The following is a 22,869-nucleotide window of genomic DNA, read 5'->3' as shown; positions in this document are numbered from 1 at the left end:
GCATATCAGTTTTCTAAACACAAACACATGCAAAAAACACGTTATGCTATTCGACATTATGCTATTCGACATTATTTGAGAAGTGTACCACATACTATTCGGTGAGAGATGCGGCGCGTATGGACAAGCAGGTAGATTTCAGTTCTGTTTTCACGAAAACAATAAGGTTTTTAGAGGGTAACAGAAGAATTTAAGCTTATAAACCAATTGCCTTCTATGGTCTTGGATACCAGATCCAGCTGCACACGACAACAGTGCGAGTGATAAAGATACAACCGTGAAATGGGTTTCTGTTTCACGTTTTACCCGTTTTACTGCGAGACGGCGGAAAATCATTCGGGCTGCAAACAACCGTGTGCGTGGATGCATCGGTGGCGTCGACGTGCTCTCTCGCGAATAACATTTTCACCCAAATCCAACTTCATCGCCTGCTTACGGCAAGTCTACACAGTTATATTTTATTGATTTGGTCTGCTAAACCACACTAAGGAGAGCTGTGTGTGTAGAACAGATTATGTGCGCAGCGACAAACATCCTATCTTCGTTTCTTAGCAGCGTTATAAGCGGCGGAAGCCATCGGGTTCTCGACTAACGCCGCTTAAGTCTGTGCCACTGTCTTTACTAATCCACGGAAAGGCAATCGCTGCGATACTCTTCTTGGTAAGCCGCATGTCGCGAGCACTTTACTAGATTTTTCGCGTTGCAGATGGACTCATCTGACCACATAAAAAAAAAAACACTTGTGCTAGAGCCAAATAAAGTTATCGTATCCTATCCTATCCTATCCTATCCTATCGCGTTTCAAGGTTGATGCGCGGCCAGAAATGTCGTTTAGCCTGTGAATGACGGTCGAAATGGAACAGTGCGTTAGTTAGCGCCGTGTGAGCTCAATTTACTCGGCACCTCCGAAAACGTACATACACTCGCGTTCTGAGGTGGATTACATTAATTTTTTTTAATTTCTGTGTTATCGCCTTTCCGGGCCTGTCCGTGTATGTTCTTTGTGAGGTGTACATTGCTTGCTACGTATGGACACCCGCTCGGTGCGCGTCGTGGATGCCGACGTTTCTGCAAATGTGTATTGTAACGCTATAGACTGGAGCATGGGACGTTTGTCAAAGTTGTAGTCAAGCGGCGCTGGAGGAATGCTTATAGTGTGATGGGTGAATAAAATTCGTTGCCCGCGCGAATGGCCGGCGTGCACAAACACCGCGAAAAACCTACGAGCTGCATCCTGTCGCCCTTTCGTTGAACACGTATGGATTCGTCCATGTCTGTCATCAGAGCCGTTGGCCGCCACCGCTGGCCTGCGGGCACTTCATTTTGAAAGCTTAGGAGAGGTCGGCTCGACAAGAGGTGGCTTACATTTCGTTCCGAGTGGCTCGTTCATGAACCCCGGTCACGCGTGCACAGATTTCTCGAATAGCATTTGCGTGAGAGGCAAAGTATGCGTTTCTGATTTCAGACTGCTACTTTACGAAAGCACCGATGTAACTCGCCACTTATATGCGCCTCAAATGCAATTCAGCTCTTGCTGTGTTATTATAGCTGCGCCTGTTGGTGAAGACGTTAATTTTTTCATTGAAACACTTCCGACTTTGAGCCCATTCAATGCTTTCGCTGATTTTTCTAGCAGCGTTAGGTTAGGTTACCTCCATACAAAAAACCCCTCCTTACTGCGCTGTTGGGGCTGCACTTGAAGGAAAAATTATGTGAATTTCAGACGCTATTTTATTGTGACAGTAATATGCTGTCTCAAGCTCACGACTGCTTTTGAAACGGTGCAGCTGCAGCCTATGGATGCAGTTTAATTTTTCTGAATAATGAGCACGGCGTGGAAGCACTGCAACCCGCTTGTTTCTAAGAGCGCGCGCTGATGTATGAGTATGTTGTTCCGTCTTTGTGCTTCAAGTTATAGGCGCGAATCTGTGGTGAACTGGTTCGCTTCTGCCTGCTGGTTTTGCATAGCTTGTGCCCGTTTGAGTAGCTTGTGCAGGCTTCACGCAGGGTATTTTGAAGAGCTTCTTCTATAGCGGTTAAAAGAATAAATGCTGCAATATTCTCCTTTTTGGATCCCTGTGTAAGGCGAATTGAATCTGCATTTTAAGGGGAAAGCCTTTAATGTCTCATCGTTGTAAGCAGCAGTTGTCGACAGAAATGTCACGCTTTTCAATTGGTCGAAACGGACGTGACGTCACAGTGCGCGAATATCAAACGGGGCCAATTGTACTTAGGCTAGTAACCATGCAACCAATTGAAGGGATCGTATAGTGATGCTCCAAGTGTGACTGAGCTTAGTTAATTGCTTAATTACCGAACTAGCCTAATTAACTTTTCTAGTCAGGTCATAAAAATAAATAAATCCGAGTAGGAAATTGGTCCAGCTCTGGAATCGAACCCGGTCTTCGGCGTGCGAGACGAGCATGCTATCCACTCCGCCAAGCTAGCTCGATGGTTCGGAACGAACAAAAGCGCGTCTAGTGAATACGGTGTCTTCGCTCACTCCCATCCTCCTCCCTTCCTTTCCGGCGAGGTTTAGTTGTCCACCGAGATATGAGAGACAGATACATTTCCTTTCTCAAAAACCAATTTACCGACGAGCGAGGCGTAGAACCGAATGGGTAATTGCGTTCTATGGACTCCCTGGCAGCGTTGCAAGATGCTGTCGCGTTCCAATCTTACAGGCGAAGCTTAACATCTTAACCACACATCAGTGACGGCACTTTAGGTCAAAAAAGTGCCCCCTGAATTTTGACGGGTTTCACCGAGATATGTGAGACACTTACTGCGTAATTTCCTTTCCTCAAATACAATTTTCATTTTCTTCATTAAGGGCCCTCTTTGTCTTCTTTCATCCCACTTCCTCCCTTCCTCTACGGTGCGGTTCAGGTGTCCAGCGAGATGACAGAGAATTACTGCGCCATTTCTTTTCCTGAAAAAAGCATTGCGTTCAAAGGGCAAGGCATCGCGCCGAACGGGTGGTGGCGTTCCGTGGACTCCCTGGCAGCGCTACAACGCGCTGTCGCGTTCCACTCCTAAAGGCGAAGCTTAAGCGTAATGAATTAGCAGTTAATTAGTATTCAGGCATTAATCAGTAATTAACAATTAACTAGTGATCTGTCATCACTTAGTAATTAGTACTCAATTGTATGTGACGCCACCAGTGCCACCGAAGCAGCGAAAGTGGTTCGGAAAGCGCTTTCGCCTCTACGCACATTAGACAGTCAAAGTGCCCCCTGAATTTTTGTGGAGGTGGCATTCTCAACAGCTCGTAGCGAGTCAATGCGTGTATGTGGCACAGTTCTTCGAAGTCTTCTGTTGCAAATAATGTAAAAGGAATGCCATATAGAGATCAGTATTGGTTGTAAGAGTATTGCCATACAGAAATCAGTATCAGAACTGGATTCAGAGTAGAATGCTCCACGGACGGACGGACGGACGGACGGACGGACGGACGGACGGACGGACGGACGGACGGACGGACGGACGGACGGACGGACGGACGGACGGACGGACGGACGGACGGACGGACGGACGGACGGACGGACGGACGGACGGACGGACGGACGGACGGACGGACGGACGGACGGACGGACGGACGGACGGACGGACGGACGGACGGACGGACGGATGGATGGATGGATGGATGGATGGATGGATGGATGGATGGATGGATGGATGGATGGATGGATGGATGGATGGATGGATGGATGGATGGATGGATGGATGGATGGATGGATGGATGGATGGATGGATGGATGGATGGATGGATGGATGGATGGATGGAAACAACATTATTACACCAAAAAAATCTTCCAGGGTGGTCCCCTACTGGTCCAGGAGTCCACGGGATTGCGCTTCACGTAAAGCCCGATCCACCAGCCATTTCTGGCCGGCGGGCTGAGCGGTCCATAAAGCAGCCTCCCAGGAAGAATGAGTGGGATTGGGGATGGGGGGTACTGCCTTTGGGGAAGGACATTCCCAAAGGTAGTGGAAAAGTGTGGATCTGGGCTCGCCACAGGTGGTACAATCAGGAGGAAAGGTGGGGTGAAAGCATGACAGACGGTAGGGGGAATAAAACAGCCTGTCTGTAATTGTCGCCATGTGGCGCTGGATGAGATCGACAAGGTACTGTGGGGTGGTGGCTGTGTCATGCGGCTGAGTTTGTAGAATGTTGTAATTTGATGATATGTATACAGGACCGATGTAGCCTCTTTCGCAGGGTTGGGTGCCTGATCATCCGGGGTCCGGGAGGAGAGTTCTCGGGCCAGCGCATGAACGCGCTCATTATTCCAGGGATGATGGTTCTTTGTTACAATGTTTCAAGAAACAACTTAGAATCTGTCATGTGTATTAGACGAAATGATGAAGACGGCGTGACAGCTCGGTGGTTGTTATGTTCGTCTGGCGACCTGAAAGATGCAGGTTCGATCCCTGCCTACGCGGTCGCATTTTAATGGAAGGCAAAATGCTAAATCCTGTGTACTCGGCACAGGTGGCCGAAATTATTCTGCACCGTCTCATAGCGTGTGTCGCCTTGCGTCTTTGAACCCCATAAAACCAAACCAAAAGATCAAGATTGCTCTTCTAGAATGGCATAGCCAGGATTTGCCTTGCATTGTAAAGCACTTATGTAGAGATGGAATGGGAATTTTTTTTCAGTTCCCTTTATATTATTTTTTCTTGTCCCGTACAGGTGAACATGCCCGGATGATTGACTGTAGAAAACAGGCCGCAGGAGTGCTTCTCAGGAAACTAGCCGGCATGTTACTTTCATCTTTTAGTTTACTGTGGTGCATTCATATGGCTGCATGTATTGCATCTTCCCAGAAAGGATAGCTTGGAAATCAACTAAATTTGTAAGTATATTGATTGTGTCATTTGTGAACTCTGTCTGGTTGCCTTTTCAACGGTTGCAGACTGTCTGTCTAAAGGCAGTCTACTAATGTTCTGCTAATAGTTTAGTAGACAGAAGTCTATAGACTGTCTATAGACAAATATCTATAGCAATGCCAGGCCACACACCTATAGAATGTCTATAGACAATCTATAAACATACGTCTACTGGACAGTAGACTTGTCTGTAGACTATCTATAGACAGTAATCTACAATCGATAAACATGTCTACTGGGCCAGTACACTTTTGTCTGTAGACTGTCTATAGACAGTAATCTACAATCGATAAACATGTCTACTGGGCCAGTACACTTTTGTCTGTAGACTGTCTATAGACAGTAATCTACAATCGATAAACATGTCTACTGGGCCAGTACACTTTTGTCTGTAGACTGTCTATAGACAGTAATCTGCAGGAAGTCTATGGCCACAAGTCTATAGGTAGTCTATAGTCCTTCTATAGACAACTCTATAGAAAATGTATGGCCATAAGTCTATAGATCATCTATAGACTATCTATAGACCTGTATCTGTATACACAGAATGTGCAAACTACAAACCAGGGAGGAGACTATATAAGTGCAACGCAAAAGCGTGCTGCGACACGTCCTGCCAGTTCCTCTACCGGGACAAGTGAGGTAGACTTGGCTGGTAAACGCGCAGCGTGAAGAGCTGCACTCAAAATCGCATTGTATCAGTGGTAAACTTGTGGGGATACAATCAGCAAAATGCATGACAAGAAAGCAGGAAGAAGGGATTTCTTTACCTTTCAGATATGACGCCATATCGCATTGAGCCAGTGTAGTCGCTACGATTTTCCTTAAAGAATTGAAAATACGCTGTCATTTCTGATGTGTTCCAGGCCGATATCCGGAGGTCGTGAAGCGCGCTCTTGCAAATTGATGATTCCTTTTGGTAAAAGAAAAGCACCATGAAAATATTTTTGTAGCCAGAAAATTGAATTCTCCAGATGATCATGCAGCGGTTAGGACACGTTTCCAGTCGCGCTAAAAAAGGAGAGTACCATAACTAAGTTCGAGCAGTTAGCACCGAAATTTGTGAAACGCATTTGAGAAATTATCTCCGATCACTGTTTGCCATTGCGTTGACAAAAGTGTGCCCACTTTCATGACGTCTCACTGAACGAGGAGGCTTAAAGATCATTGTATTTCAATTGTGAAACGCGCGGCTCTGATTTCAGTGATAAATTAAAGCAAGCACTGTCTTGGTCAAAAGTCTTAAGCCCAAACGCTTTTCGCTTCAGCCCCAAAAATAGATCCATTACGGCACTATTGAAGACCGAATTACCTTGAAATGCTAGCAGAAGCTTTCTTGCGGTAGAGAAGCTTCCTGCTTGACTTGTGTTTTGAATGGTCCGCTACACGGAGCATTCTGGGAACATTAATTACGCTGCAGCTGACCGCTGTGGCCTGAAGACTTCTCACCAAAACTACATTCAGTGCCGAGACCCTGCAGCCGCGATACCACGAGCGACGCTAGATTATAAACTGTCCTTCCACGGCACTAGGCAGTGGGCCACATTTTGTAACCTATGGTGGTTACTGCAAAAGCGGAGTGACATTAACGTGTGTTCAAAGTGATATCGATCTTTCCAAAGAAATCATTCCACAGAGGCCTGTCTGCTTGGGAAGAGAATTTACGCCAGAAAAGAACGCGAATTAAAAATAAAAAAAAAACACTGGGTTTCACCACCTATTCACTTAAGTCATCAGGTGTGACCGTGGACGAGTTGCAGCTTGCCCTTTTAAGCCCTCGTTTAGTCAGCCGCCCTGTCACTGAGTCTAGACCGTGGATGTAAGAAGGGGAAGGACTTCTAGCGAGCGGTTTACAGCTAGTCCCCGCGTCTGCTGAATGTGTCATGACTTAAGTATGAGCCTCTTGTGCGGGCGCGGCTCAGTGTCGAGCAAAATGATCACCTCGAAGACAATCTTATGGCCACGTGCCTTGCAGTTCTCGGTCTCCGCTCTGCGATCTCTGTTCATTTCTTTGACATCCGCTTTGTGCTGCTTCATTCTTTCTGCGAAGTTCGTTGGTTTCGCTAGTGTACGACACGGAACTTCGAGAAGTAGGATCAATCTTGTGTTGAGAGATGGCCTTTGAGAAAGGTCAGAGGCAACGTGGCATTACGGAAGCCGCACTGAGCTCATTATGTTACCTTGCTGTTTTGCGGCATGCCAACAACGTGCTTCAAATTTTCATTAAAACATGTCAGAGAGTAACATCTCCTAAATCGAGGCCCACAAAGTGTGTTCAGTTGCCTGGAGTGCGACTCTTTTTCAGGCGTTGTAATAGCGGTCAGCGCGGTGCACAGCAGTCGGGCGAATGAGCTGCAGTTGATTACAAACCCGGAAGTCAGAGTTACACTGTCAGACTTTGTTGAAGGCTCCATCAATGCACCTTTAACGCCTAGAGAGATCTCCCCCTTTCTGTGTAATATGAAGTCAAGCAAGCCCAAAGACTGACATTGTTGAAATTATTGAAGAGGCGCAATGAGTTCTGGCTTCCTATCATTAGGTATTGAAGCCTTGTTGAGATCGAAACTCTGAATACAGACCGTGAGGGTAGGGACTTCGGCGAAGTATCACGTGTAAGTGCAGATTTTTTCATCACATGGAAATCGGGGTTCCTTGAAAGCTCTTACCCCGCTGAATTTCCTAAGACACGTAGTAACGCCTACTTCTTCAATAGACAGGAAGGCGACTGGATGGCTGAAGTTCTTAAGCGTAAAGCACAGGAGGACGGTGAGCTCATTTTTGCTCAAGACATCCAAAGTACAGCGACACCATCTTATACGGGATGTGTTTACCAGCACCTCCTGCTTTCCGAATCATTGCCATTACTTGTAGCGGTGCTCGGACCGCTTAAAACAATATGGGCGTTGAAGTTTCAGACGGGTGATATTGTCCTTACTGCGTGACGGCTGAGAGCTTTGAACGGTGCATATGGATTCGCAATTTAGCACAGAGTCGCGAATCCGCGTACCTCACAAGGAGCTCCACATTAATTCAGTTCCATTCTAGTACCAAGGGTGGCCATCGCTTTGTGTAGCAACAAGGTAGCGTAGGAGTGGCAGTGTTCCCGAGTAAAATTTCTTCCGCGTTAACGATACCAGCCGTTAGTTGGCATCCGTAGTTAATATCAACCCATAAAATGGTTTGGTTTGGTTTATGGGGTTTAACGTCCCAAGGCGACTGAGGCTATGAGAGACGCCGTAGTGGAGGGCTCCGGAAATTTCGACCACCTGGGGTTCTTTAACGTGCACTGACATCGCACATTACACGAGCCTCTAGAATTTCTCCTCCAAAGAAATTCCAGCCGCCGCGGCCGGGATCGAACCCGCGTCTTTCGGGTCAGCAGCCGAGCACCATAACCGCTGAGCCACCGCGGCGGCAAACCATAAAATGGTCTAGCTCGTGTTATCGTGTCTAGCTCAGGCTTATGTGGGCACTAAACCACAGCGAAGTCATTGCCCTGTCCTTTGCCAGCTGTAGACACCGTATTCCCGCAAACTTCTAAATCTCCTCCGCCCAGCCAACTTCCTGGGGCTCCATGCTACGCTTACCTTCTCCTGAAATCCACTCCATTATCCTTAAGGACCAGCGGTTGTCCTCCCTTCGCACTGCTTGCCCTGCCCAAGCCCATTTCATCCTCTTGTTTTTTACCAGGATGTCATTAACCCGCGTTTGTTCCCTCACCCTACTCTGCCTGCTTGCGCTCTCTTAACACAACACCGATCATGTTTCTTTTCATAGCTTGCGTCGTTGTCGTTAACTTAAGCAAAATCCCCCGTTTTTTTCTTCCACGTTTCTTCCCCGTTGGTGAGTACCAGTAAGATACAGCTGTTACATACTTTTCTCTTAAGAGATTTGAGAGATATTCGAGCCGAAAGTTTCCAAATCTTTTTTCGCCGATTAATATCCTTAAGAAAAAAACAATATAATTCCTGTGACCTGAGCGGGACTCTAGTCAATGCACTCGTAAACTGAGGAGACAAGGGACAGAGAGTGAAGGGTTCAATATGACAGACATTTGAATTAAGGAAGGCAACTGTCATCGAAACCGAGGAGCATAAGGGACTGTTTGGACTCTTCTATTTAATTGGTAGGGTTAATAAACAGGTAAACATTAGAATGATTATATTATAGCTGAAAGATAATTGATTAGAAAATAGAAGAAAAAACAACCACATGCCACCTGTAGGGTCCACCTGACGACCTTCGAATCCACAACCTTCGGTGGTCGTGGATTTTGATCGCAGTGGTGGCTTGCGGCTGTGTTTTTTTATTCAACTTTGTAATCAATTATCCTTCAGCGATAAAATATTTTCTATATTATCTCCAGTGAGTGACAAAAGAAATTTAGAAAATCGAAACTTTTCCTTGTGCGCGTTGGTTTCGGTCACTGTTAGCTAATGTGATAGCAGCCTAATGAAAGGAATGCACTCCCACACCACAAATGGCAGCTTTATGCTCCCGAGTCCTGAAATCTAAATTTTCTCCTCGATTTGTTTTCAAATTCCTTAGTGACAGTATAATTTTCAGTCCATGTCTAGTTTTAAACAATCTTTAGCTTCTGTTCAGCTGTTGGCCTTGGGCTGGTGGTCTGTGATATTGTCTTCAGGCAGTGGAAATACTACAATTACATACGTCTTTTGCGGCGTTCTTAAAAAAGAATGATTCTACAGCCTGAGCAGAATTGGATGTCTGGCGTACTAAGAAAGTAACGCTTGCTTGTGTTGTGTAGCAATAAGAGCGCTCTGAGCAGCCACTAAGTTGGCTTCTACGTAAAAATACGCTTCCTGCCAAAGCGACCTAATAGGAGTCATAGAACTCCCAAGTTTGTTACGCTTCATCATAGGAATATTTGTTACTTTGAGAATAAGATGTATTCGGCTGAGTAATGGTTCAACGAAATAAGCTTCAAACGATATTGCTGCTGGATTTTGAAGGAATGGAGACTCGCAGCAATGAACTTATAGAAAGGTCAGATAGAGAAAACTGATGCTCCAACAGCAGCAAATATTGTTAATGTGCGTTCAAGAGAATACCCGGGAATGCGAAGTATTTTTTGATTAACACTGACAAAGGAAACCTTTTTCGAAGTTTTTCTTCTGCCATTTTGATTCCCGGGTAGTGCACGGTTACTTTCATTTACCCATGGGTTTTAACACAAGCATTTCTATAAGTCATGAGCGGATATCAGAGAGGATAATGACTACTCCTGGTGAACTGGCACTTAAACAGGCGAACAGCTTCGCCACGTTTCACTACTTTTAGTCATTTTTGGCTAAGAGTGCCTTCAGCACGTTTAGCACTCATGCTACGTGGTCTTTGCAGAAGTAGATGACATGGCTATTTTAAGTGATGTTTTTATCCATATCCAATGCCTATGTCTGATAAAACAAGAACACACACTGAGATTCGTTTCAAGAATAGCATGTTGCCCCGCGTGCACGTGCTATTCGCGCTTTCTACGCCAAGAGGAATGAATGCCTTAGCGGAAGTCATAGTGCGAGAAGTCGCTTTTAAAGCTGATCCACATTGTTTTGTTCTATTGTTGCTTTTAATGTCGCGTGCTGAAGAAGACCTAACATAGCGGATTTAGATTACTGTTACGTCAGCGCGCTTCATAATTGTGTCTGTGCCCTTTCCGAGACTGCAGTTGCTAACATCTGCCGTCGCTGAACGCGACTTTAAGCGATCCCAAGTGCAAACACTCGATGCCAGGCGCACCAGCGGCCTCACCGGCTTCGTGGCTGTCATGCCTATTCTGTGCGGAAATCTAAAAAAAAAACGCCCATTATTTTAGTTTTTATTGTTCTGGATGGCACAGCAGCATTTTCAAGAGAAGCTCCATCTCTTCAAGACGCCAGTGGTGAAAAGTCTACAGCTGAGAGAGAAATAGGAGAAAGAGAGGAAGAGGGAAGGCAGAGATGTTAACCAGAAAGGTGTTCCCGTTGGCTACCCTGCACTCAGGAGGGGTGATGGGATTGAGAAAGGAAAGAGCGAAAGAGTTAGGGGCGCAGTCAAAATTGGTCCCTCAGCCCAGTCGTTTCAGGAAGCAGAAAAGCTCACGTAGGACTTGAAGGCAGCAGATTGTTGTGGCCACCACCCCGGATCTTATCCGCTGTTGAAGTATCTCAATTCGCCGGGCACCTGAGGCCTTCCTGGCCTGCTACATATGTGTGAGTATTGCCCTTATGTTTTTTCTCGCTTTATTCTCTATCATTCAATCCCATTTTTCCTTTATGAAGGCATTGATCACGGAGAAAAAAAGGGTCGATAACACGGTTGCTTATCGGAATTTCGCCTCGTTTAAGCATTCTTCCTACCTGGCCTCTTTAGCAAATTGCTTGAGCTCGTACTTTCCAACTGCCAGCCTGAAATATTTTTAAAGCAGAGTTTTAAGCTGTTGTGGCCGTATGTTGTAGCTACCTAGCTGCGCTCTTCGTTCTAGATGCCTGGCCCTTTTCCCGATCAGTTGCGTGGACTCTTACTGCTGATATCTCAAGCTGCGGCATTAAATGTGCCATGGCGTGTAAAGGCAAGAACTTTAAGTGGTATATTGAATCTAAAGCGTCAGAAACGTCTACTTGGGCTATATCACCTTAAACGCTGTCGAAAAAATTCACAATCAGGATGGGTATAAACGCACTGTACTTACCAATGCATAAAACACGGTTCCGTAAACATGGGCTCCGGTTTCGGTTAAGCAAGCAGACATGCAGTGAACCCTGAAATGAGGGGCAAAAACCCTAGAAATTTTTTTACTCCACAGAAGGCAAAAGTATTCGCAGGGAAATAAAACAAAATACTATATGACATTAGCTGGAAGACGAAATATGCAAAATTGTAAAACTGCGAATCAAAAAAATTAACGAATTTGAGTAGTAATTTCTTCTCACTTAATAAGACAAACATTTTTTTTCGCTGCATGACTACGCTGCTAATGAGAAGTTTGAATGGTGCAGCTAGCTTCTTCATCACATATTTTTTGTGTTCCTACTCTGCAAGCCAACTCCTTTAATCACACAAGACAACATTGCTTGGAGCTTTTGTTACTGCCATTGCCCTTGTATTTTAATAAATCAACTACCACAAACTTTAAGGGCCCCCATTGGTTATTTTAGCAGTCATGTGGCTTTTCTCAAAACTGCAAAATGCTTTCATGTTTTTGATTGTAATTACAATGCATAGGGAGTTTTTAAAACGTAATAAAGAATAGTCATCAAACATTCCTGTGTTTTTGCATAAACTCAGAAAGACCTTTCAATCAGAATTATTTCGTACTATGCATGGCGCGAAAAAACAGCCTCAAGCTCGAAGCTTGTGGCCTGCACTTCGTAGCAGCATGGAAGTGTCGGCGACTTCCAAAAGCAAGTGAACGCTGCACCTTAAAGGAGTGCAGACACCTAACTTTTGGGTGCAGACACCTAACATCACTCACCATGTGGTATTTTCCTGCAACCGCTAAATAATAATAATCGAATTTTTCTTTCATGCTGTTTCGGTTTCAACAGCTGACCAATGTCTCTGACGTGAAATTGTGGTTAGAGTTCATGTGAAGCTTGAAAAAACTGCAATATTATCGCTGCTTCTACATTCATTGTCCCTCCGGCTCTTGAGGGAGGCTGGCTTCAGCCCTCTAGTGAATAAAAATGATTAAGCCGCGATTATATCGACGCTTTTTCATGCCTCACGTGAAGTATATCCCCACTTTTACGTCGCCTCCAACGCTTGGCTGTTGAAAGCGAAACAGCATGAGAGAAAAATTTGATTCTAAATTATATAGCAGTCATAGGCGAATACGACATGGTGATTCGTGCATGGTAGTGTCTTCCGTATCATTATATAGAAGAAAACATGCTAGCAAAATTAGATGTCTATATTTCCTTAAATGTATGAATCTGATATTAACCCTTTGTGACCAGGGCTACGAAGAGTTAAAAAAACGATTTCTAAAACATTGCGAGAAATTAGCATATTTTCTTTGTTAATGCTCTATAACTACATTACCTCTTCTAAAGCAGCAGCAACGATCGTTTCTCCCATTCCCATCATTTTATTGTGGTGCCCAAGAAAGGGGAGCAGAACCTTTCGCGGAAAGGCGCTCAAACCGTGCTACCCAACTGACTTTACACAGCCGCCATTGACCTAGCTACGATTTTGAAGGCTGGCCACCTTTCATTACCACCCTCACTCGTGCCTGGCCGTGGATCAGAAATCGTGCTTGAAATGCATTCTTATCAGCATTTCTATAAAAAAGAAACATGCAGCATGGCTCCATCGATGCAACCATATTATCCTTGCCTAAATGGCCATATGACAGAAGCCAACAGCCACAGAAACCAAGGGGCACAAGGGATTTTTTTTTATGCGAAGCATACTACTTTAGCTACCACTTCAGCCCTTCACCGTGGTTATGCGCCTCCAAATCACGTGATACATGACGTCACACCACGTGACACGATTATGACGTCACGACAGTGGAGAAACAGGGGCCCACCTCGCGCCGTCGCTGTGGTTGTGCGCCTCCAAATCACGTGATACATGACGTCAAACCACGTGACACGATGACGTCACGACAGTGGAGAAACGAGGGCCCACCTCGCGCCGTCGCTGTGGTTGTGCGCCTCCAAATTACGCGACACGATGATGCTTCGCATTCTCCAGGCTCAACCAAGTTAAGCCTCAGCCATTTTTTTCAACTTATTGATTTATTTTGTGGTGTCGTTCAATTTAGAATATTACTGAATATGTTATCGCTTAAAGCTAATTGATTAGAAAAGCAGAAGAAAAACAACCACATGCCGCCGGTGGGATCCGAACCCACGACCTCCGAATTACGCGTCCGGTGCTCTACCTCTGAGCTACGGCGACGGCTGTCAAATCATCTGCTTTTCGGGGGTATTTATGTTTACAAGTAACCTAACCTTGAGAGTGTTCATCAGCGCCACCCACGTTCATAAGCGGCGGACGTAGAACGTCCTGCGTTACCGCAGGTGTGACGTAGAACGTCATCGAACGGAGAGGGTGGAAGCTGCGTGAGAACCCTCTTATGCTTCCTAAGGCGTCACGGCTGCCAGAACCGAGGCCCTCGCTAAGCAATTAAGCGAACAAGGGAAGGGGAATAAGGGGCTCGTTATAAATATGACAGAAGCCAACAGCCACAGAAACCAAGGGGCACAAGGGATTTTTTTTTCAACTTATTTATTTATTTTGTGGTGTTGTTCAATTTAGAATATTACTGTGTGAGCACGGATGCATTTATTTTACCCTTGAACAATAGTTACAAAACAAAAGGCTTGAAAGACGCTTGGCGGCATCTCCGCTCGCGGCCGAAGGCTTCCTTCCCGCCTCGGCACTCCGATAGGGAACGCGCGGAGCCAGTCAGGGTTGCCAGGCCACTTATGAGTTTGGCTGTTCCAGGCGGCGAGTGGCTTGCATCTCACATCCCACCCCGCCTGCAAGTCCAAGTCCTCTTGGACAGGAACATTAGTCTACCAAGGCAAAGTCGTAGTCAAGCAGTCGCTTGGGTGGTGCACGGTGACGCTGAGGTCGCTGGCTCGCTGAACCAGTTGGCTGATCCGGCTCATTGGTCATAGGTGGCATTTGCTCGGCCTCGTCTTCATCAGGACTCGGGATCGGTTGCATGGCTTCGCATGTGGGCTCCACTAGCACTGGGTCAAAGTACGGAGGGTGGTACAGTTTCATTTGACTTATGTGCACTGTACGCGCATCTGGTGAGGGTGTGGCGGAGTTCGTTATGCGCCGAACATCGTAGGTGACGGGTGTCCTTTTCCGTGTCACCTGGTAGAGTCCCTTGAACTTTGGCGCGAGCTTTTCAGTTCCGCCAAGTACTGGCTCTTGCCTTCGCACCAAGACGAAGTCTCCGACGTCAAATGAGGTGCTGCGGTGGGTGCGGTCGTAGACTCTCTTGCGGTTCCTTTGAGCTTCCTGGGAGTTACTCGCAGCCTCGCTGCGAAGGTGTGGCAAGTTCATAAACCTGTCACGAATGTCGGCGGCTTGCATTGTGCGGACTTTCTGATATGGGAGTTTCGGCAAAAATCCAAACAGAAGCTCGAATGGCGAAAATCCTGTACTTCTGTGGCGGGTTACATTGACAGCGAAAGCTGCTTCATCGAGTTTGGAGACCCACAGTGCCTGATCATTGTTGCACAGTTTTCGGAGGACAGTCACAAGTGTGGCATTGGCACGTTCCACCAGTCCGTTGTTAGATGGCCTGTAAGCTACTGAGAAGTGTATGTTCACACCATGCATATTCATGAAGTTCTTGAACAGGTGTGATTCAAACGACTTGGCATGGTCACACAAACAATCGTCAGGGGCGCCGAACCTGTAAAACACTGAGTGGAGATGTTTCAAGGCATCTTTTGTAGAGGTTGTAGGCACAGCAGCTGGAACGATATATCTCGTTGAAAAGTCAATGCATATTTGTCCTCTGCTGGGGTCATTGTGATGTGATCTAAGGCTATTGCACTGAATGGAAGTTCTGTTGTCGGCATAAAACACATGGGACCAACTGACCGTGTGGTAGGGCGGTTGTACACTTGACATAGTTGGCAGGCCTGAACATAGTCCCGTGTTGTGGCTGCCATGCGCGGCCACCAATAACGCTCCTGCAGCTTCGCCAACGTACGTGAGGTATCCATGTGACCACTGGCATCATGTACGAGCTCGAGAACCTGCTGCTGCATCTTGACGGGAACGACAATGGTTTGTAGCTCCGGGGACACAACCTTGCACAGAATTTCATCAATAACGACAAAGTCCTGGGTGTCTTCGCCTGATGTAAGCCTGACACGAATGGCCTTGCAAGTTTCATCATCTGCCTGCATGGCAGCAAGAGTAGCTGTGTGGGGGACCTTAGCACAGGAGTACCGCGATAGCATGTCTGCCACGCAGTTCTGGCGTCCTGCTCTGTGTTCGACCGAAAACTCAAACTCGGCCAGGTCGAGCAGCATTCCAGTGAAGCGCCGTGAAGGCTTGAAGTTAGTTGTCAGGCAGGCTACTGACCAATTGTCGGTCAATAAATGAAACCGGCGGCCCAGCAAATAGTGTCGAAACTTGTCGGTTATGGCCCAGTGTACCGCCAAAGCCTCCCAAACGTTGCTGTGAAGTTTCCTTTCAGGCTCAGTGAGTCATCTACTTGCGTATTCAATCACCACATCCTTGTCATCTAGGCGCTGCGTGAGTATCGCTCCGAGGGCTGTTGCTGATGCATCTGTGGTGACTGTTGTAGGTGCCTCATTGTGGAAGTGTCCCAGTATAGGTGCTGTTGTAAGTGCGGAGCGAAGGGCTTCAAACTTGTTGACACTCAACTGTCCACTCGAAGTCAGCCTTTCGGATGGCAGCTTCCGGAGGTGCGGCAACTTTCGAGAAGTTCGGGATGAAGCGCCTGTAAAAGTTAGCTGTCTGAAGCCAAGATAACAGGTGCTTTGACGAGCGTGGCGTGGGCATGCACATGATTGCGGCAATCTTTGATGGGTCTGGCTGTTTCCCTTGTTCCGAGATCATAAATCCCAGAAACTTCACACTGGGGACAGCAAACTTGCATTTGTTCAAAGAAACTTTGAAGCCGGCTTGTAGAAGGAGAGTGAGGGTCTCGTCTAGGAGGTCAAGAAACTCAGGAAAGTTATCACAGAACACGATGATGTCGTCAAGATATGTGCGTACACCACATCCTGAGTGTCGGGCTTTGAGTCGAGAAAATATTTGGTGCATCGCTGTCTGAAAAGTCGCTGGTGCATTTTTCAACCCAAATGGCATTCTCGTCCACTTGAAAGTTCCCTGGTGCGTGATGAAGGTGGTTTTTTCTTGGTCTTCATCTTTTACTTCAATCTTCCAATAAGCGCAGCAGAGGTCAAGGATTGCAAAGAGAGAACTTCCTGCAAGGTCGTCAAAAATGTCATCAGCGCGAGGCAGTGGTTGGAGCACATTCATGGTCATCCTGTTAAGAGGTATGTAGTTAACACATAATCTCTTTTTGTCTTTCTGCGTCACGACAATGGCAGGAAATCCCCAAGGTCCAGATGAAGGACGGATGATGTCATTTTGAAGAAGAGATGCTGTTTGGGCTTCGAGGAACTTCCGGTCACTGGCTGTGTAGCGGTACGGTTGCCGTCCATAAGGCTTTGCGTCCGGCAGTAAGTTGATCTCGTGCTCGATGCCTTCGTACAGGCCAATGTCATCAGGGCTGGTAGCGAAGAGACGTGAGTGGCGGTGCACTATTTTCTTCACTGCTTGCTGCCATTCGGGCTTGAGTTGGGTCCCGATGGTGATGTCAGGGAAACTGTTGTTGGGTGTGGATGAACATGGCTCAGAAGGAAGTACGCTGCACGAGGCTGGCTGGGCTGGGCTCTTGTAGTCTGCTGGCTGAGTTTGAGACTGGGCTGCCTTGTTGAGCTTGCTCCACACGGGCTCGTGTTCGTTTGGTTCAAAATCCACTTGTAGGGGTTCGCTGGTGGTATGCGGTGGGTCAAAGCGAGACAAAGTTGATGTTTTAAGTATCACTGCCTTGGACATACGTGGTAACAGTTCCTCTTTGCACAGCACGACAGTGTTTGTAGAGGGCTGGCAGATAACAGGAAGGTGTGGCGGCCTGAAATGAAGTTCCGCTTGAGCAGCATAAAACCAGACCTCTCCCAGGATAAGGGGAAGGGCATTTCTTTGAAGGACTGCGGCTTCAACAATTGCAGAGAGGGGGCCTACGCTGATTCGCAAGAAGACAGATCCCTGAGGTACGACGGAGCCTCCTCCTACTACGAGAAGGGGTGGCTTTGTCCACGGCTCTATGCTGAGGTTTTCAGCTAGGCTGGCAGCGAGGATAGTGACGTTCGAGCCACTGTCTGGGAAGGAATTGATCTCTCCAAGGCCCTTGACGTGAGCCGTGATAACCGCACACCTGAGCATGGATCCAAGCAAAGGGTCCTCGGTGCGGCCGACACATGCTGTTGGCGCTTTAGGGATTGTTTGCGTCTTGTCTCGGGAGGGCTGTCCTTTCTCAGTGCAATTGCTAGCCAGATGGCCCTTTTTCTTGCAGCTATAACATACCGCCTCGCTTAGGTCTTGGCCTCGTCTGTAGGCAGGTGCACCATACTTGGAAGAGATTGCCTCGTACCGATGTTCTTGGTCAGCAGCTGGTAGGTTGGATATTCTCGGGGGCGGCAGCCTTGCACGGTTTGGTTGCTGGTAGGTGCTATTTATAGGTCGGGAAGGCTGGCGGATGTCTGCAGTGCTCTCGGTCATGGCTGTAGCACTGGAGGTGATAGGACGCGGCTGTCGACTTGAAATTGGCACGGATGGCTTTGTCAGTCTAGTCATGCGAGAGTGGTCCATGGCACGATCAACTTCTGAAGCGATGCTGACGAAATCCAGGACAGTCTTCGGGCGTTGAACGACGATCGCTGTAGCCATTTGCTCATCACGGATGCCCTGAATTAAATACTCGATGCGCTCTGTCAGTCAATGAAAGCGGGCACCTTCCAATTATCTTGAATTTGGCGAGAGCATAGGTAACCAGGCTCTCACCGGGGGTTTGCTCACGCGTACCGACAAGTTCCTGCCACTGTATAAGCGACAGTCGCTCGCCGAACTGCGCTATAAGCGCTTGCTTCCACTCTGACCAAGTCTTTAGCTGGTGGCCAGTGGTTTCCTTCCAGTCAGCGGCTGGACCACGAAGTTTTGAGAGGGCGATGGCTAGCAGGGTAGCGGGTTCCCAAGAGGCAAGCTGTTGGGTGCGCTCGAGATCATCTATCCATCGGGTTACGGATAACCCTCCGTCGCCACTGAACGTCGGAAGCGTTGATGATAAGTCCGGCAAAGTTGTTACGTACACTGCTCTCGCAGAGGCTTGTGACAGTGTCAAAGCTAGTTGGTTTTGAAGGTAGGCGGTCAAAATTTGCATATTCTGTACGGGGTCGGCGCTGAACACTGGCATAGGTTGGAAAAACTGGTCACCTTGAGTTGGAGCGGGCTGTGTCTCGGTGACTGATACAGTTGTTTCCGGTGGCGAGACTCGTTTTGCGGCAGTGTCAGCAAGGATGCGACAAATAATTTCGTCCTTGGAACCAGTATTGTCCAAATTGCGTTGCGATAGTTCAGCTCGCAAGAAGTCCACTGTAAAACCAGCGAGGTCCGAGGCGGTGGCTTCCTCCCAGTTTATGAGCGGCATGGCGGCGACGGCGGCGGCGGCGATGACGGCGGTGAGACGAGCGGCGGGCTTCGGCTGCTGGTGCTCGACACACGTTGACACTGGCTTTCGGTGAAGTGGCTGGCGGCTTCGAATGGGCGGGCTACACCGAGGTTCGGGACGTCGACTGCGCCATATGTGAGCACGGATGCATTTATTTTACCGTTCAACAATAGTTACAAAACAAAAGGCTTGAAAGACGCTTGGCGGCATCTCCGCTCGCGGCCGAAGGCTTCCTTCCCGCCTCGGCACTCCGAGAGGGAACGCGCGGAGCCAGTCAGGGTTGCCAGGCCACTTATGAGTTTGGCTGTTCCAGGCGGCGAGTGGCTTGCATCTCACAACTGAATATGTTATCGCTTAAAGCTAATTGATTAGAAAAGCAGAAGAAAAACAACCACATGCCGCCGGTGGGATCCGAACCCACGACCTCCGAATTACGCGTCCAGTGCTCTACCTCTGAGCTACGGCGACGGCTGTCAAATCATCTGCTTTTCGGGGGTAGAGCACCGGACGCGTAATTCGGAGCTTGTGGGTTCGGATTCCACCGGCGGCATGTGGTTGTTTTTCTTCTGCTTTTCTAATCAATTAGCTTTAAGCGAAAACATATTCAGTAATATTCTAAATTGAACAACACCACAAAATAAATAAATAAGTTGGAAAAAAAATCTCTTGTGCCCCTTGGTTTCTGTGGCTGTTGGCTTCTGTCATATTTATAACGAGCCCCTCATTCCCCTTTCCTTGTTCGCTTAATTGCTTAGCGAGGGCCTCGGTTCTGGCAGCCTTGACGCCTTAGGAAGCATAAGAGGGTTCTCACGCAGCTTCCACCCTCTCCGTTCGATGACGTCCTACGTCACACCTGCGGTAACTCAGGACGTTCTACGTCCGCCGCTTATGAACGTGGGTGGCGCTGATGAACACTCTCAAGGTTAGGTTACTTGTAAACATAAATACCCCCGAAAAGCAGATGATTTGACAGCCGTCGCCGTAGCTCAGAGGTAGAGCACCGGACGCGTAATTCGGAGGTCGTGGGTTCGGATCCCACCGGTGGCATGTGGTTGTTTTTCTTCTGCTTTTCTAATCAATTAGCTTTAAGCGATAACATATTCAGTAATATTCTAAATTGAACAACACCACAAAATAAATAAATAAGTTGAAAAATAAATCCCTTGTGTCCCTTGGTTTCTGTGGCTGTTGGCTTCTGTCATATTTATAACGAGCCCCTCATTCCCGTTCCCTTTTTCGCTAAATGGCCATCGTTAGGACTAGTTGCTTAGGCATTGCAGGAGTGAAAAAGCGTTCATAGCGACCAACGCACAGTAATAGAGAAACTCAATGCGTCTCTGTTTTTCTGTGTCGGAATTTTTCAGCACCTTTTCACCCCTCTAACCTAATTAAAGGAGAAAGCGCGAGAAACTAATTTATTGAAATTAGAGTACCAACATAATCACATCAAACCTGGCACACTACCTGTAACTGAACAATTGATAGTCGATTACTTTCAACTTGTCCTTTCAAATTCGGAAGGAACTAGCGTGGCACCCATTCTACAACTATAGTCGTTTGTGATTATTTTAAGGGTGCAATGAAATCCAAATGGCATTTAAAGCGTGTTGTCTAGAAATTTAGTGATTTAATACGCAACATTTGACACTTACGTGCATGTCTGGTCGTAGCCGCAGTTCTCTCTTAGGAACGACTCCCCAGTCTCTAAACAGTGAATAGTTTTGCAACTTGTGCCTGTAACAAAGGAAAAACAAAGATTGCTGTACACGTAAAAATATTTCCGCTGACTATGGATTAATGCACAGATGGTCTTTACCACGGACTTGTTTTCTAGAACTTGGAGGCCGTTATCCACCACCTGCTGTGGGTTTGCCCGGCGCTGAAGCCGACGAGAATTCGGCACCTAGCGGTGGCGGGTTTTTCACTCAATAATAGGGCTTCGTAGACTGCTTGGACACAAGGACCTCATCACCGTTCACTCCTTGACTTCATTAGATCAGCGAACCTTTTCTCATTTATTTAGGCCCTCTCATCTATCATTACATACTGTTTTACGCCCTGGGGCAATCAACGCCACTTTTTAAAAAAAAAAAAAAAGATTCAGTAACCAAACCCAATGCCAGAGGTAACGCAGTTTCGATCACAAGGGCCAAGCGCAGCTGACATTATCATCGTTTTCAACCCAGCTGTGTCCATTGGAGGAACGGGCCTCTTCCATATTGCTGCAATTATTCGTCAAGCATCAGATGCGCCCAACTTTATCCTCGCAAACTTCCCTATTTCATTCGCGCACCTCATTTACTCGTACGATAATATTAACGAACAACGGTTATCTGGCTTTCGCATTACAGGCCTCTTCTTTATTTTGACTCGATGTAGTTAACTCTCGCTTCTTCTCTTACCCATCCTAGAGTCTTCCTGTTTTTTCAAGAACGATTGTTTTCTTTCTATAGCCTGCTCAGCAGTCGTCAGTTTCAGATCAACCTTTTTCGATAGTCTTCACGTTTCTGCCCCATAGCATAGTGCTTCGAAGGTTCAGCTGTTAAGCACTTTCCTGTTGAGGGATATTGGCGAACTGTTACTAATAAAATTAAAGTACCTGTGAAATGTTTAGAACATCATTGTTATTCAAGATACCTAATTCTCGTGGTCCGGATATGGGGTCACTACTTGCCATCAGTAGATGTTATTCCCTGAACACCTCTGCTGCTTAGCTGCCTCTCGTAAAAGATGTTTCCTTGCGAAACTGCTCAACATTACTTCAGCTTTATTCATGTTAATCTTTATACCGACTATTCTTGGCCTGTCTAGGTTCCTAATGATCCTTTTCAATTTGTCACAGGTGTTACTTTGCAAACAAATGTCGTCCGCGAACAGCAGATTACGTAAGGGTTTCTCCATTAAATTTTTAGTCTGCACTTCCCAATCTAGATATCTCAACACCTCCTGTAAACACTCTCCTAATTGTACTCGAGGGATAGTTTCGACCCACCTGACACCATTCCTTGCTATATTTTGTTACGTTCTCTTCAGAAGACTGTAAAGGGTGAGCACTCGCTGCACATATTTTCCAGCACTTTAAGTATACCTCTTAGTGCACTGCACGGGCTCGGGCCAGCCCGAAAGCCCGGGCCCGGCCCGGCCCGCGGGCCGGGTCGGGCCGGAACATGATTTGTTTTGCCGGGCCTGGGCCGGGCCCGGGCCTGAAGTTGCGGGCCCGGGCCGGGCTCGGGCTTAAAGCTGCGGGCCCGAGCCGGGCTTGGGTCCGAACAGAAACGGCTGGTGTCCGACTTTTCATTCACTATTGCAGAGTGAATTACACAACTGCGGCATTGAAGCAGCGACGCGGATGAGCTATGAGTTATAGTACGCGCTGAGAAAAAAAACTAAGCTTTATTCATTTACTTATTTATTTTCTTATTTCCACACCGGGTTGCAGTAAGAGGAAAATTCAACCGGCCTTAATTGGCCATTGATGGTTCGTCATCCCAAAACATACCTATACACTATTAGAAATGCATTCGGGAAGAACATATTAGTTTAGGACGCTTATAGTCTTCAAACACATACCGTGAAATACTCAAGCCTCTTAGCTTGTCGTTTCTGCTGAACAGCGACCAGTTCGGCTGTGAGCTCAACCTGTGAGATCGCGTTCATAAAAAAAAATGTCATCCTGCTGATTGCTAGGCAACTTTAATATTTATACTTCGCGGGCGGTAGAATATAACTGATTAAAA

The 22,869-nt window shown here is 47.0% G+C and overlaps 1 protein-coding gene across 1 annotated transcript in view; it reads right to left on the bottom strand.

Annotated features, from left to right (window-relative positions):
* Positions 1-22,869, bottom strand: part of LOC149366789 (uncharacterized) — a 126,261-nt gene that overhangs the window by 91,399 nt on the left and 11,993 nt on the right. The window contains exons 2-4 of the mRNA XM_089571796.1: positions 20,785-20,866; positions 11,582-11,651; positions 10,993-11,089 (exon numbers count right to left, since the gene is read on the bottom strand). Of these exons, the coding sequence (XP_089427922.1) occupies positions 10,993-11,089; positions 11,582-11,651; positions 20,785-20,866 (249 nt within the window). The remainder of the gene's footprint in view (positions 1-10,992; positions 11,090-11,581; positions 11,652-20,784; positions 20,867-22,869) is intronic.

The sequence above is a fragment of the Amblyomma mixtum genome, chromosome 1, assembly GCF_055824585.1.
Source record: "Amblyomma mixtum isolate Tamu chromosome 1, ASM5582458v1, whole genome shotgun sequence".
In the NCBI taxonomy this organism is placed as follows: Eukaryota; Metazoa; Arthropoda; class Arachnida; order Ixodida; family Ixodidae; genus Amblyomma; species Amblyomma mixtum.
The sequence above is the reverse complement of the archived record's forward strand: the minus strand, read 5'-3'. Positions and strand labels throughout refer to the sequence as shown.